At 38.5% G+C, this 15,417-nt stretch overlaps 1 protein-coding gene across 1 annotated transcript; it reads right to left on the bottom strand.

Moving 5' to 3' along the window:
* Nucleotides 1-1,435: 1,435 nt before the first annotated feature.
* Nucleotides 1,436-14,075, bottom strand: LOC104487956 (centromere protein F-like; the record flags this gene model as incomplete). The annotated part of the gene is made up of 6 exons (XM_010138440.1): nucleotides 1,436-2,936; nucleotides 3,277-5,200; nucleotides 5,889-6,024; nucleotides 9,343-9,465; nucleotides 11,122-11,250; nucleotides 13,950-14,075. Coding segments are annotated over 6 exons (3,939 nt in total), but the record flags the coding sequence as incomplete, so codon positions are not given.
* Nucleotides 14,076-15,417: the final 1,342 nt, after the last annotated feature.

The raw sequence follows: 15,417 nt of genomic DNA, 5'->3' as shown, positions 1-15,417 counted from the left end.
TCTACTTCAGAATCTGCTTTCTTATGGAAAGTTTTGCTTATTTATACACACGTGTGCCTTTGGCCACAAGGTTTTAAAGATACTGAGGGAGAAATTTCAGCCAAATTTACTGAAAGTGCAAAGCTATCACATGCCTCCATAATGGGGAAAATAAGTGTCTATGTGACAAAGCGAAAAATTATTAGTATCACTAATGGGGGAAAGGTTTGCTGCTCTCCTTCTATTAGACATCAGAGAATCTTCAGGGGACACAAGCCCAAATCCTCAAACAATCCCTTTTCCGAATTACCACTGTCAGGGCTGGGCTTACAGTTGGCGCCACCTGATGCTCTCATTTGAAACAATAAAAATGAGTAACTTCAAAACGTGAGGACTCCAGAAAAGAACCGGATCTGAAGGCAGCGCCTGAATCACCTGTACTGAGTACTTCATCTTAAAAAAACTCCAGCTATGTATTGTAAGAAACAGCATTTCTTTCTTCAGGTCACTACGTATCAGCGTGGATGCTCTGTGTGAATTGTGAGCACCACACACAAGCAAAAGATTTTCTTCTCTGCAAGGAACAGTCGCTCAGTGTTGTGCAGCTGGCCAAAATGCAGAGCTTCAAGATGTTCTGACTGTGAGGGCTGTGTTAAAACTGCTCTGAGTCTGTGTTGACTGGGTGCTGGATGCCACTCGCACTGGACTTAATGGTCAAAATTCTCACCAGCAGAAAATGCACCTGTTAGATTTATTTTTAAAGGGAATTAGTCTAATACACCGTGTACAAGAATTAAACCTGTTTTCTTCCATTCTGAGTGAAGTATTGATTCAGCTAACCCTTACAAGGAACAGCAAAGTAGTTCACTGATTGCGCACCATCTACAGCTCTGAGAAAAACAGAGTTGACTCCTAAATGCCTTGTTCCCTCAGGTATTTTGAAGGAATTCAGGCTGAAGGGAAAATTAGCTGTTCTGCTACCAGCTCGTTCTGTTCTGCTGTTGACGGTAATGAAAGGAATTAGAGGTGTGGAAGCAGACTGAGCTTGCTTGTCCCATGATGGGACATGGGTAGCGTGTGCATCCTCTATCGACCGTGTTACATCAGAGGTCTAAGCTTCTAAGTGCCGTACAGACACGTGCGGTGAAGCACACCCACTAACACCACAGGATTCTCACTGACACAGACCTGAAGAAAAATCAAGACAGTAGTGCAAAGGATTACACAACTCTAACAGACTAAATTTGCTGGTTTTGCCATCATTTGTTATTTCTCATGATCCTTGTGATGCACAAACAAGAACTCAAGGCATGGATTATTTTTCTGCTTTCTCTAAAGAATAGTACTGCTTCTGTGGGACACAATTTCAAACACATTTAATTTCAAAATTTAAATTTGGCTTACTGTAAATCACAGGGTTTACATAAAACTAATTTGCATGACAGCAATTACTTACATTTTCAATATCCGTGCACAGCAGTGAATGGGAACTTAAATCAAGGACTTGTAGTTGGAATCTTGCTGCTTCCAGCTCCAAAGACAGATTCTCAGTTTGTTTTCTTTCTGCTGCCAGTTTGCACTCCATCTCCATAGTCACGTTATTCAGTTTCTGCTGCCATTCTTCCTTGTCAGATAGATTTTGCTGTTTGAGGTTATCTATTTCTTTTCTTTCAGAAAGTATGATTTTTTTCAGCTCTTGTATTTCTTCATTTTTCACACTCTCTTGAATGTGAAATCGGTCTTCGAGCACCTTGATGGCCTTCTCATATGTCTGACACAGCACCTGAAGTTCTTCAATTCTCTCAAGGTTAGATTTTCTAGGAGTAACACTCCTGGGCTCCCTGACAGAGTCCAATGTGAGATCATTATGAAAGTTTTCAACCACACCTTTTGTTGCACCTTCTGGAATTATTTCTGCAGAACTGTCTGGCTGATTCGTTTCCTCTGTCCATTTGAACGCACCACTGTTAGAAGAATCAACCACCTCACTCACTTCTCTAAAGCAGGGACTTTCAAAAAGATCTGCAGGAGAAACTGAGGACTTAGTTTCATCTAGTTTAGATGGTGTATCATTTTGGGTAGAAGACAGTTGCACTCTCACAGAATCTGCATGAGCATTGCTCAGACTTGCCGACAACGCGTAATTTTCTGCCTTCAGTATTTCAATACAAGACTGTAGCTCAGATATCTTCGAGCTCATTCTGCAATGTTGTTCATAAAATTTTATATGCTCGTCCTGGAAAGACAAAAGCTTCTCTCTAACTTCAGCAAAGTATATTTTAACTTCTTTGCTGGACAATTTTAAATCTCCATAGTCAGAACTGGGTCCAGTACCACACTCATTGTCAAAATGTGTTCTCATGTCATTGTTATCACTTTGATCCATAGGTTCATCAGGAAACATAGCTTTCTCCACTTTAAAATTATCTGTATTCATTATGCTTTCTTTCTCCTCTGCCACTTTATTAATACCTGTGATACTACTGTTTGAGTCTTTACATCCAGAGGCTAATACAATGTTCTCACTTTGCAGCCTCTCACACATTTTCTCAAGCTCGCTCAGATTGTTTATCATTAACTGCAAAGAGGATGCTAGCAAGACCGATGAATAACTTTTATCCATTCCTCTTTTGTCACAGTTCTGGGAAACACTCTCATAATTGCACTCCAATGAGTGGCCATATTCATCTGATACTGTAAGTGGAGAATCTGAAGTTTTCAGCTCTTTAACAGACTGCAGCTCTTGCTGCAGTCTCTCTTTCTCTCTCACACTTTTCTCAAGTTCTGCTTCCATGCATTTTAAAGTAGTCTCCAGCTGCATCACTTCTAACCTGTAGTTCTCTACAGAGAGTTCTCTGTCCTCAAAATCCATTTGAAGAAGCTCAAGTTTAACTCTGTATTTATTCAGCTCCGCATCCTTTTCTTCCATGGACTTCCTAAACTCTTTGGAATCGAGCCTCTGTTCACAACTAACATCGCACATTAGAGGCTCACTTTTTGTTTCTAGTTCTTTCCCCGGTTGCTCCTTGTCTTGAAGCATGATACCACATGTTTCTTGCATTGCATTTTGTGGTGCCCGGACATTTAACATCTCCTGCTTTAAACAATCAAGCTCCATAGAAGGCACACGTTGGCTATTGGAAAACTCTGACTGCAGATGCTGAAGTTCTTGAACCAAATCCTTCTTTGTTTCTTCTGAGGCTAAAATCCATTTGAAGAAGCTCAAGTTTAACTCGGTATTTATTCAGCTCAGCATCCTTTTCTTCCATGGACTTCCTAAACTGTTTGGAATCGAGCCTCTGTTCACAACTAACATCGCACATTAGAGGCTCACTTTTTGTTTCTAGTTCTTTCCCCGGTTGCTCCTTGTCTTGAAGCATGATACCACATGTCTCTTGCATTGCATTTTGTGGTGCCCGGACATTTAACATCTCCTGCTTTAAACAATCAAGCTCCATAGAAGGCACACGTTGGCTATTGGAAAACTCTGACTGCAGATGCTGAAGTTCTTGAACCAAATCCTTCTTTGTTTCTTCTGAGGCTATGAGTTTACATAAGATATCTTTAGTCTCATCAAATGCCTGTTTCTCTTGTTCTAATTTTGCTTTCTTTTCCTCAAATTCAATTGTCTGCTCTCTCAGAATGCTCATCACATTCTCATTTTCTTCTTCTGCTGATTTATACTTTGCTTGCAAAACTTTAAGTTCTGTTTTGATTTCTTCAGCTCTTGATTCGATATGTTGTTTTTCATCCTTGTGTTTTCTGGACATTTCAGAAATTATTTCTTCTTTTTCCTTTAAACTATCACCAATATTTTTATTTGCTTCTAGTAAAGCTATTTGTTCTTGCTCTAAAGCTCTGCTTAAATCCCTAAGGGTTGCATTTTCTTCAGTAAGTTCCTCAATTTTTTTGCTATATGAGCAAATCATTGAAGACATGTTGTCCTTCTCCAGCTCCCATGTTTCAGACATGTGCTTCAGCTGTTTTACTGAATCCTCAAGCAAATTATTATTGATCTTTAACTCTTGAAGCTCAGCTTGTTGGTCTTCTAATCTTTCATTCAGTGTTTGCAGTTGCATGTCCTTTTCACCAAGACTGACTGAAGTTTTTTCCACTAATTTCTGACGTGCTGAAATATCTGCCTGCAAGTTACTGATGAGCTGTTTAGTTTCTGTCACGAAGCTTTCATGCATCTGTTCTACATTAAATAATCTATCTTCTATTTCGCCCTTTACTTGCAGTAAGACTTCATACTGCTGCTGCTGATTGGAATTCAGCTGCTTTTGAGCCACCAAGGAAGTCTCAAGAGAAGAGATCTGATCTTGTAAAACAGCCAGATCCTTACCTTGTCCTACTTCTAGAAGAGCTCTTGCACATCTGTGATCCTCAGCAATGGAGTTATTTGCTGCAAGTTGAGTATTATCTAACATAGTTTTATCCTGACCGCTTTCTAAATTATTAACACCTCCATCTTCTCTCATTTCTGAAGTATCTTTCGCTTTTACAAGACCACAGATTTTTTCATAGTCACCAAGCAGGTCATGATAACATTGCTCCCTTTGCATGCCTTCACTTGCTGCTAGCTGTAACTTTTCTTCTAGTTCACCCACTTGGTTGGTCAGCTGGAATATTTTACAGGACATATTTTCTATCTCTTTATGGTACTTTTTATCAGAACACTCTGCTTTTCGCTGAAGTTCATCAAAAGCTTTTTTTTGTTCTTCTAATTCTGCACTTTTACACTCCAGCAGGTCTTTAAGCTCCCTAATCTCTGTGCTTTTCCTGTCACTTTCAGTTTCCATCATTCTGAGTTTCTCACTGTGCTCATGATTTTTGATTTGCTGATTTTGAAGGGAACTCTCCAAGTCATTAATATGAGTCAGCATACTTTCCTTTTCAGACCTAAGTTTGTTTAGAAGATGATCATTTTCATTTTTCCATCGAGAAAAAGCAGTGGCCTCCTTTAGCAATTCTTCACATTCTCTCTGCTTGAATCCAAGGAGGCTCTGCAAAGCTTCTGATTCTTCCTCCATTTTACTTATTTTACAGTTTTGTTCCTTAATTTGATTATCTCTTTCCTTGAGCAAGGCTTGGGTAGAATCTTGTTGCTTTTCCATGTCAGCTAGAGCTATTTTCAGCCTCTCCATCAAAAGGGAGCTCTCTTGCTTTTTAAATTTTTCTTCCAGTAGCTTCAGTTCTGTTTCTTGTGAAGTATTCTTACCTGTAACAGAAAACACCGTCAAATCTTTGCCACTCAATACTGCCAATTCTTCTAATAATTTTTTAGATTAAGTATTACTATTTACTGTTACCATTTTCAATTTTCATTCTAGTGCAAAGGATAAATATCACTGGATAAAGGATTGTTTATATCACCTTGGACTGTCGGATAACTAGGTACTCACAGACACTGTCAACCTTCCACTCTGCACTCCGGGCTGGTCAGTCCTTACTTTTCAGGTATAAGTAACTGCTGTTTCTGTGTCTCACTTTCATCAAATCTTTATATAAAGTAGCACAGCTTTTTTTTTTCCATATAATTTTATATGAAACAGTTCAAGTCTCATTCCAGTACACGACCTTCTCATGGGTCGGTCTTGTACTCCGTTTCTGCCAAAGAACACCTGATTCTACACAGTCAATTTCCAGATTGCCATAATCACTTCACTACCTTGACAGGAACTGACTAAGAACCACCAAGAATAAGTATAGGAAGGGCAGGGGGTGGGAAGGAATTACATTCCACTAGCAGCTGCTAAAGGCTGAAAATTTTCTGTTTAACTGTTGGTTAAAAATCATATCCCACAGTGGAATCTTTTTACTTAATTTAAGTGAAATTTACAGGATTGCAGGGAACACGTATCATTTAAAAACACGCAACAGGAGTTCTGCAAATTTACATAACTCACTTTTCATCTCTTCTGCAAAACTCTGGCTCTGCTTTAGAGACTGCTTGATCATCTTTAGATCTTCTTCAAGTTGGTGGATCTCTTGCAACTTTTTTCCAAGCTGACAGTCAAGAAGGTTTTTCTCCTGCTTCACTTCCTAAACCAAAACCAAATAAGACCACGTTCATGTGAATTGCCAAGAAGATCAAAGAATTCAGTTCATTTAAATAAAGATATTCTATTAGGTCCTATTAAGTCTTTGGGTAGCTATGCCTGGTTTCCTAAGCACTGCTTGGGAAAATAAGCTGAACTATTCTGAACTAGTTGACAGCATACAAGAGATGCTGCCAGTTGACGTAGTTAGCACGCCCCTTGTCTGCGTAGAGCAAACAACTCCACGTGACCTGCCCTAAACAGATCAAGACAGGACAGGATGTACCCTATAAAATCTAAGTTGAACAACTTAAGCTGCTTTCGCAAAACAAAAAAAGGAAACAAATCCCTACAATGGCATCAAAACTGACAAGAAATTTATATTTCAGATTTCACCTATCATCTCCTGTAGAGAAAATTTTTCTTTCCACTGAACATCATCATGGCAACACTGGTCAAACTTTACTTAGAAGTGCTTTCTCTTTCAGAGGGTTGTGTTGTCATTAAGAGTATTTTTTTCCAAATAAATTGAGTTTAAAACCCCCCACAACAAGCAAAAACACGACTGTGTAACTACATTGCATCTACAAAGCCAAATGAAAGTTCTTTTAAGGAAACTAATCCTTTTTCTCCAAACTCCTGTGCTTCTGGTCAACAGATGGCACGGAACTGGCATAGCCCAGTTGGAAACAAGCCGTCAATTATCCATCCATTTACTACTAGCAGATGGGCAGCAATTCACAAAAGCTAAGCTCAAGAAGTGGAAAGGTCTGGATGAAAAACATTAAAAGCTTGCTGGCATGACACGCTTGTTTTTGCGGCAACATAAACAAAACACCCTCAGAACATGACAAAAATTGTCACTGTCACTAACAGTTACCTTCCCTTCTACTCATAACCTCTACCCGCAGTTTAAAAAAAAAAAACCATCCAGTCACATATAAGTTTCAGCAAAGGAAGTTTTCTAATAATCTTAGTTTTTCCAAGTACAAGTGTCCAAATTTCTTGCATTCAAAATACCATATGCAGATGCAATACAAGTACATGAACTAAACAAGCCTGTCCATTAAATTATCCAGGGTTACCAGCAGGAAAAAAAACAAAGTTGAAGGAATTAAAATGGCCAAAAGGTCCAATTATTTTGATTTGGTGTAAGCATTCTCAATAAGCAGCACTCAGCAAAATCCATAATTTAACCAACTAAGTATCTGATGGTGACCGGCCATTTACACTTTCCAAAGCTGTAAGGAAAAGAATCGATTTGGTTTAGATCCAGTTATCGATTCTACTAGTATGATGTATTACTCAAGTCAGCCATTCCACAAGTATCCCTTGAAAAAGCAAAAACCAAACCAAAGCAAATTCCAGCAGTGGATTGACCAGTGGAAACCAGCTGTATTCTCCAGTAGTAGCTAGACCATTAGTGTAAGGCTGCAACAAATTCCCTTTAATAAAGGAAAAGAAATGCCAATCTCACTCTTGTTTTCTTTTGGTATAAGCAAAATCTGCTGTCAACAAAGCCTCCAAGACCTTCAAACAACTCAGTGTAATATTTTGCATCATACGTATTTATGAGAGTGAGGAAGACATACACCACGCTTTCTCATGTGCAAGTCTTAAGACAGAGAACTGTAGTGTTACTGATCTCTTCGAATATTGCAATGCCTCCAAGATTAAGCTTCTTTATAAATTTATTGGTCATGTTCTAATACCGCATCACTGTCACCAGCTGTTCAATCGTCAGACCAAGACTAACAAATATGAAGAAAAAAATCTGACAACAGTAAGAGTCTCTAAGATGGATACAAGAGTGGTAGGTAATATGAAGCACCCCCTGGAATTTGCAGCAAAAAAGGTACTTCCCCAAGTTAGATACTCTCTAGCAATGAGATCTCAAAAAACCATATCAGATCTAATCTCATTCGATAATTTCAAAGCCAGGACAAGCATGAGCCCACAATATCTGATATAAACTGTGTCTTTGTCCAAAAGTATGAAAGATTACATTACGAATGGGCAGAAGCTTGATGGAGGCTTTGCTTCTCTGGGTTACATTGGAAGAAAAAAATCATCTTGATTAGCTTCACGGTTGGAAAGCACCAGTTACATTTATTTACTAAATAGGTTTCAAGGACCACTGTCTGGCATTGAGGTTAAGTGGCACGGAAGAGCCCATATCTGTACCATTAAAGTCTTCTATCTTTCAAAACAGGTGGCTCTAACCAAACCGCTTGCTGGGAATGGTCCCAGGCTCATGCGAACTCCCAAACTGTGCCTGGGAATTGTATCAGAGAGCACTAGTCAACGGGGCCAAAGCCCCGTGAAGTGCTGTTCTAACAATTAACAGTATAAATTGTCACAGCCCAAGAGCTGGGAGCGTTTCCAGACATTGTCATCTACCAGCATGAATGTACCTAGAGTTTCACAATATACTAAAGCTGTACTAGAGTTTGTGCTGATCTGAACAAAAGGCACTATTTTACTTTAAATTTTTTCACAGAATTAACAGGTAAATTTTTGGCAGAACTTATGCCAGGTTATTTTATATCTGCTCATGACAACACGCAACAAGCAAAATAAGAGTGTTTAAATAAAACAAACAGTGACATGGATTACATAGATGCTGAGCGCTCTTTTACTTCTGATTCTCCAAATAAAGGACAAAATTTGCGTTGAGAGGTCCAGGGGCACAACTGTAAAAATTTCAAGTGTAGTTGCTCTAATTGCCACCAAAGCAAAACAACATAAGTGAGAAGACAAAGGACACATTGAAGGGAAAAGATTGCTGCATGAAGGGGTAGGCAGCATCCAAGGACCTCTCTGAATTTATCTTCATTTTGGAGAATGTTTTTACAGCTGTTATGTATTTGTTGGACTGTGTTTCTTCTGAGAAAAATGCCTTTTTTTTTTTTTTAAAGAGGATGTAGTAAGTCTTCATACAAAATTGTTGAGTTTGGCAATGTGCATCAAAGCAATAGTCAATGATTCTATCTATAATTTACTTTTAAAATCAGACAAGTATTAATATATTTATTTCAAGACCAAAGGCAAGAATCTCTTGAAACAAAAACCTACTTTTCATGACAGATAAGTCCAACATGAACTAGAACCATATCAGCAGCCAATTCCACCAGCTGCATTAAACCACGTAACACTGGAGAACTCATTCTGTTATAACTAAGATACATTATTAAAATAATCTGAGTATTTAAAGATTGCTTTGGGGAAAATACGCTATGTGAATAAATGCTCAACCATATTAGTGTTTTAGACTGCCAATTTATGTTATTAAATCTACCAACTGCTAATCTGCATTGGTTACCTCAAAGCTTCTTGTCAGATCAGTTTCCTTAGCCTGGGCGGCCAATAAAGCCTGCTCTGCTCTGCACAGCTTCTGGGCGAGATCACTGGTATCGCGTTCCAAGCGTTGTTTCGCTGCCATTACCTATAAGAACGTTGAAAATCGACATAGTGTTCGCAGGCATGGACAACTTACTAACTCGTGTTCTTGAATTCCAACATTCTATTATAAAAGAAAATTACATTATTTCATCTCACCACAAACCTAAAGTTGCTTTACTGTGGTTTAGAAACTAGCTGCTTATTGCCTTTCCACTCCTTTGCCTCTGACTGGAAAGATGGTATGTCTCTAAGATACAGAGAATTCTAGACTGTCTGAAATCAGATTAATACATCCAACTTGCAGCTACATCACCACAATAATATCTGTAGGATACAAATGAGATTAAGAATGTAAAAGCCTTTTTGCTAAGCTATGCAAATCAGAAATTCCAAGTCGTAACTGCGTTACTGTGTCATTGACACAGATTTTATAGAAACTGAACAGGTTTTAGCTCCTTCAAAATAGTCCTATAATGCTCCAGATTAAAAAATAAGGAAATGTCATTGTCAAGTCAAAAAAGAAAAGTCTATTCTGAGGTCATTAGGTAATAAATTAGACTTTTTGGAGAAAGAACTAAAAGGCACCTATTTTTCTCTCTATGAAATAAGATTCTTCAGTAAGCATTTACCAAAGAACGTTGCATATCAAGAAATCGCCACTGAAAACATTTGACTGAATGTATTCCCATGGCTATATTTCTAAAATAAAGCAGGGCTGCAAGAAAGCTGTTGTCAGTTTTAGAAATGCTGCTGTCAATTCAGCCTGTCTTGCTAATAGGGCTTCTCCGCAGAACTTTCAAAAACCGGTGGCTCTTTTTAGAAATTCAGCTAGCTCTGCTGCTTTATAACTGCTCTCAAGAGTTTTTTGAGACTTTTAAACATTCCTCTTCTGGTCACCCGAGAAATTCAGCTAGCTCTGCTGCTTTATAACTCCTCTCAAGAGTTTTTTGAGGCTTTTAAACATTCCTCTTCTGGTCACCCACTCTTCAAGGCTTGTGCTGCTTTCTAACATCCTTAAAACTGTAGTTTTGTGACAACTACCGTGTTCTGATAGCTAGCTGCAGCCAAAGCTGTAGAACACCTCCTTCATATCAGTGTTCCTCTTTATACTAGCCCTGACATTCACCTGATTTTGTGGAGAACCAGTTCAGGCAGTTAAATCAATAAGAAACACTTGTGCCTGTGTACACATATGCAAATTTACATGTAATGTTTTCTTTGCTCTTTTAACTCCTATATCAGCTCTCTGCAGGGTCACATGAGGGGTAGTACTGCTAAAAAAGAAGTACCGGGAGTGCGTGGCCAGGGTGTATGAAATAGGGCTGTTGTTCCAAAGGGCAATTACCCATTGATGAGTTTAGCTCTATTAAACTTCACCTCTGCACAGTTTCTATACAAGGTGCCTCTTGTGATCTTGCTCCTCCCTCAAACAGATTTATTTTAGCTGCACTGTCCTGCATTCCCATCATCTTCCCTGTGGGAAGTGGACTAGTCCCAAACCTTTAAAAGTCTGTCGTTCACATTTAAATACATAATATTTCAGTGAGAAATGTTGAGTACAAAACTGCTAATACGAACTGGACAAAACATTAATACAAGTCTCCATATTAATTATTTTTTGCTTTATGTATAATTAAGGCAGTACTGTTGAGACAACTAAATATCAGCTCTAGCAGAAGATTAAGCTAAAAACCCCTACTTTGTCAAATTCTGCCTGCAGAGCGTTGAAGTCATGTTTGGCTTGCTGTAGCTCCTGATTCAGTTTGTTTCTCATCTGGTTGCATTGCTGATCCAGTGTTTGTAAAGAACGTTGCTGACAAGAGAGTTCCTAGAAAACAGTGGTACAGTAGCAAAGAAATAAACACACATCCACAACAAGTCTTCATTTTGGTTACTGGAGTGGTAACAAGTGGTTTTTATTAGCAGATGCTCCCTGCTCAGAGACATTTGTCTTATACAGTGAACAATCAACGTTGATGCAAATGTCACATGGACAAGAACGGCCCTAACCTGATTCATGTCATCTGCTTAAAAACTCCATTAGAGCAACATTCCTATCACAGAAAGGGAAAAAAATCTGATCTAAAACTAGTGAAAATAATAGTATTAAGATTCTTCATCTTAAAGAAAGTTCCATATAAGAATTACATTATACAACATGTGGACAAATTAATCTCTGCTACTATTTACTTACTACACTCTAGGGTTTATTTTTTTCTAGGAAAATTCTCCCTGCTCAGAGACATTTGTCTTATACAGTGAACAATCAACGTTGATGCAAATGTCACATGGACAAGAACGGCCCTAACCTGATTCATGTCATCTGCTTAAAAACTCCATTAGAGCAACATTCCTATCACAGAAAGGGAAAAAAATCTGATCTAAAACTAGTGAAAATAATAGTATTAAGATTCTTCATCTTAAAGAAAGTTCCATATAAGAATTACATTATACAACATGTGGACAAATTAATCTCTGCTACTATTTACTTACTACACTCTAGAGTTTATTTTTTTCTAGGAAAATTAAAAAAAAAAGTCTTAAAATAATACCTGGCATGGGTAGGAATTACCTGAGCAACAAGATAATCTTACAAAGGCAGTCATGAAAACTGCACAGAAAGTAGCGCTCCCAAAACAGACTTCCTGAAATCTGCAGAAGGACAGTATAGTTTGTGTGGACCTTAGGACATGCCGAGGAGACATCCATTAGGATAAACAGCTGTACTTGCCATTTCTCATGAGGCCTGTTCCTATGCCTTTGGAGCTTGTAATTCTGATTCTGCACACACTTCAGAGGTTCATTAGGATATAATCAATAAGAGGCATGAGGGTAATAAAAATAAATGAAGAAAAAAACCAGGATATTTATCAGCAATGATCACTATGAGAAAGTTGCAATATGCTGTACTAACAAATTAAGATCCCTGTGAAGGGGAAAAGGCAATAAAGCTCTTGTGCTTCTCTTACTAAGTTTAGAGTATTGGCATGCAGGTGTAGTCACTCCACACAGGCAAGCTGCTGCCCTAAAGGGCACAGTACCATGCTGCCACCAGTCAAACAAACCAAAGAAAAACAAAATAAAAAAACGCAAAGAAGCGTTCCCAGTGCAGGAACTATAGCTGACATGTTTGCAGTGTTGCTCTGGTGGAGTAGCTGACACTAGTAACTAATGCTAAGTATGTATTAGCTCCAAAGGCCTTCTGCAAAATTCTGCTTAGGAGCATTTCCTGAGCTCATGCAAGGAGGCCCTTTGGACCCTAGTGCACTTCTTACGAATGAAATGATGAACTCAATGTCTTTATGTCCCAAAGCATTCCAATAATTATTTCCAAAGCTGATGGACTGAAAAGATTCTGCTTTCTAATCCCTACGTGTTACAGTGTAAGAGAGAAACTGCAGAAAATCTTTCTTTGGATGAATGCTCAAAACAAACAAAAGTGCTTCCTCTAGCTTTAGATGTCAAAAAAATTAGTTATGCACATCTAAGCTAAAAGTGGAGGTTCATTCCATTGCCAGCAGGCAAACACCAACTCCAGAGCGAAGACCCACATCTAAGGTGTCTGGAATAACCTGCCTTCTGAAGGTGCCTCTCTCTCTGCAGAGCAAAGCAGAGACCTAAGTAACAAGCTTAGACTGACACCCAGATTTCAGATGTCTGAAGTAAGCAGATATGAATCTCACCTTTTCAATTTGAAGCTTGGAAAGATTTAAATAAAATTTGAGGGAAAATATCTGAACTACAGAACATCTGACAACTTGGACACAGCAGAATTTCTCTGTCAGTTATTTTATCTTTCTGGATATCTTGGAGAAAAGGTTCCAGGTTCAACACAACGGCAGCCTTCTTCAGGGCAATGCCCTTACCCAGTCCCCAAAGCAAACTTAAACCACCCATCTGAAATGGCACTGTCGCTTCCAAATCTGTGTCTTGGATTTCCTAACACTGGTTATGTTATTAATCTTAAAAAGAAAAACATAAAGTGTTTAGTCCTAATTCAAATGAGTGTAAATGCTAAATGTAACTTCACCCTAAAAAAGTTCCTTGGATACTGCTACATTTTGTCCCTCTGCAAGAGCTGGCACAAAGGAAACAAAAGATTTATGCTAATCCCGTATTTTACCATCTTCTGAGCAAGAACCAGAATTTGAATAATAGAGGTATAATCCTAAAGATATTATTTTCTTGTCTGCAAGATGCATAAAAATTAACTGAGATTCCACAGAAGTAACTGAGTCAGTTAAGTCTGCACTCATTATACATAATTCTATGATCAATGAAGTCTAGTTTCTGATAGATTCGTATCTCAACTGGGTCTCTTGCACATAATCTCTGTTGACTAGTGAATACCAACAATTCCACATCTCTCCGACTGCCTCTCCCCCCTACTGGGATGTTTGCTTTCAGTTTCTCAGTTACCTTTCCAACATTTAACTCTCTGTCAGATGTGATTGCAAAAAAAGCAAAATAAGCCGTGTGACTTCACCTCCTCAGGAAGTCAAAATTAAGAAGTTCTTCTTGCCTTACCTGCTGGTATTCCTTTTCCTTTGCCTTTATTTTCTGTTCTAAAGACTGACGAGCACTTTCAGCATTTTGTCTGTGGCAGTTTAGTTCTTCTGATAATCTTTTCACTTTTTGCTCCATCACTTGGACCTATAATTTAGTTATCAATCACAAGTGTTAAAAAAGCAACTGACGTTTTATTTAAATTTATACATATTTGTATGAAAAGACTGATTTCACCTACTACAATCGTTCTAGTTTTCGTATAACCTACAGCGTAACTTTAGCTGGTACCATATAAACTCTAAGCAACCCAAAGTATGAAACTCATACTTGCTTATGTTAGTGATAACATTTTTATATATATGGAAATATGTAGTTAGGTGTATATTTCTATTCATGTGTACGCATACACAAAATAATAAAAACGTTCAGAAAATCAGTCTTTGACAGTCTACAGAAATGTACTGTATCTGACACTAAAAATAGGTTGTATTTTGAGTACATCAGGTTGCTATGAACTAAGGAATAACCACTAGCTGCTAAACAACTGCATGTTTAGACTGAAAATAACTGGCTATTCCACCAAATACCAGTGATTCATTACATTGATTGCGATAGGCAAAAAAAGGCAATTCCCTTAGTCTGCTTCAACCAGAGCGTTTTTCACAATTTAAACTTTTTTTAAAAAAATAGCCTATATTCTAAGCTAACCTCCACTTTAAGAGTATGTCAGCTTGTTATCCAATTCATTACCCAAGAGGATGAAGCAAAACCCAACCTATTCATGCAAAATATGTACAATTTCTTTGTTTTTCCCCAGGGGGTAAGAAAAATGGCAGAAGATGAACAGGACTGTTTTCTTTTCCAGCAACAAGGGCTGCTTAACGAATTAGCGAAACAATAAGAACGTAAGAAGCAGGCAGTGGTATTGGGATGTGTAGTTATTAGACACAGACTGCAGGGATCATGATTTCCTCTAAGATCACATGGAAACTTGCCTGCAGAAGGGCTGCAGACCTCCAAGGTGTGAAAGTACTTGATAACACAGAGGAGGTGCCGTGGTTGAGCTCTGTGAATAGTACCACTAACCAAACTGCACAAGAAACAGGAAACTAAAACCCAGAACCTCGATGCAGTTCTACATCCAACACCCAGCAGGCAGGCAGAGATCCAATTCCAGCATCAGAAAGAAAAACAGAACTGAATGGAGCCACCTTCAGAGGGCAGGACCAAAGGAACTTTCTGGGACACGATGCTGCACTGCACCTCAATTCAACAGGGCCCAGACAGTCCTACTCCTCCTCGTCCTTCCCCAAGCACATTCCTAGACTTATAACATTGCCCCGTCCCTTGTGCTGGATTTCACACCCCTCTGATCCTTAGTAAAACAATTCACCTCCCTCAAACCCATAGAAAATTAACAAGGCCAATTAAATACAAAATACCCTAATCATTTAGGAAGTTGAATTGGGTCATTTAGGGAAACAAA

This window comes from Buceros rhinoceros, unplaced genomic scaffold (genome assembly GCF_000710305.1).
Source record: "Buceros rhinoceros silvestris isolate BGI_N320 unplaced genomic scaffold, ASM71030v1 scaffold13176, whole genome shotgun sequence".
NCBI classification, from domain to species: Eukaryota; Metazoa; Chordata; class Aves; order Bucerotiformes; family Bucerotidae; genus Buceros; species Buceros rhinoceros.
Note: the sequence above shows the minus strand (reverse complement) of the source record. Positions and strands in the feature narration are given on the sequence as shown.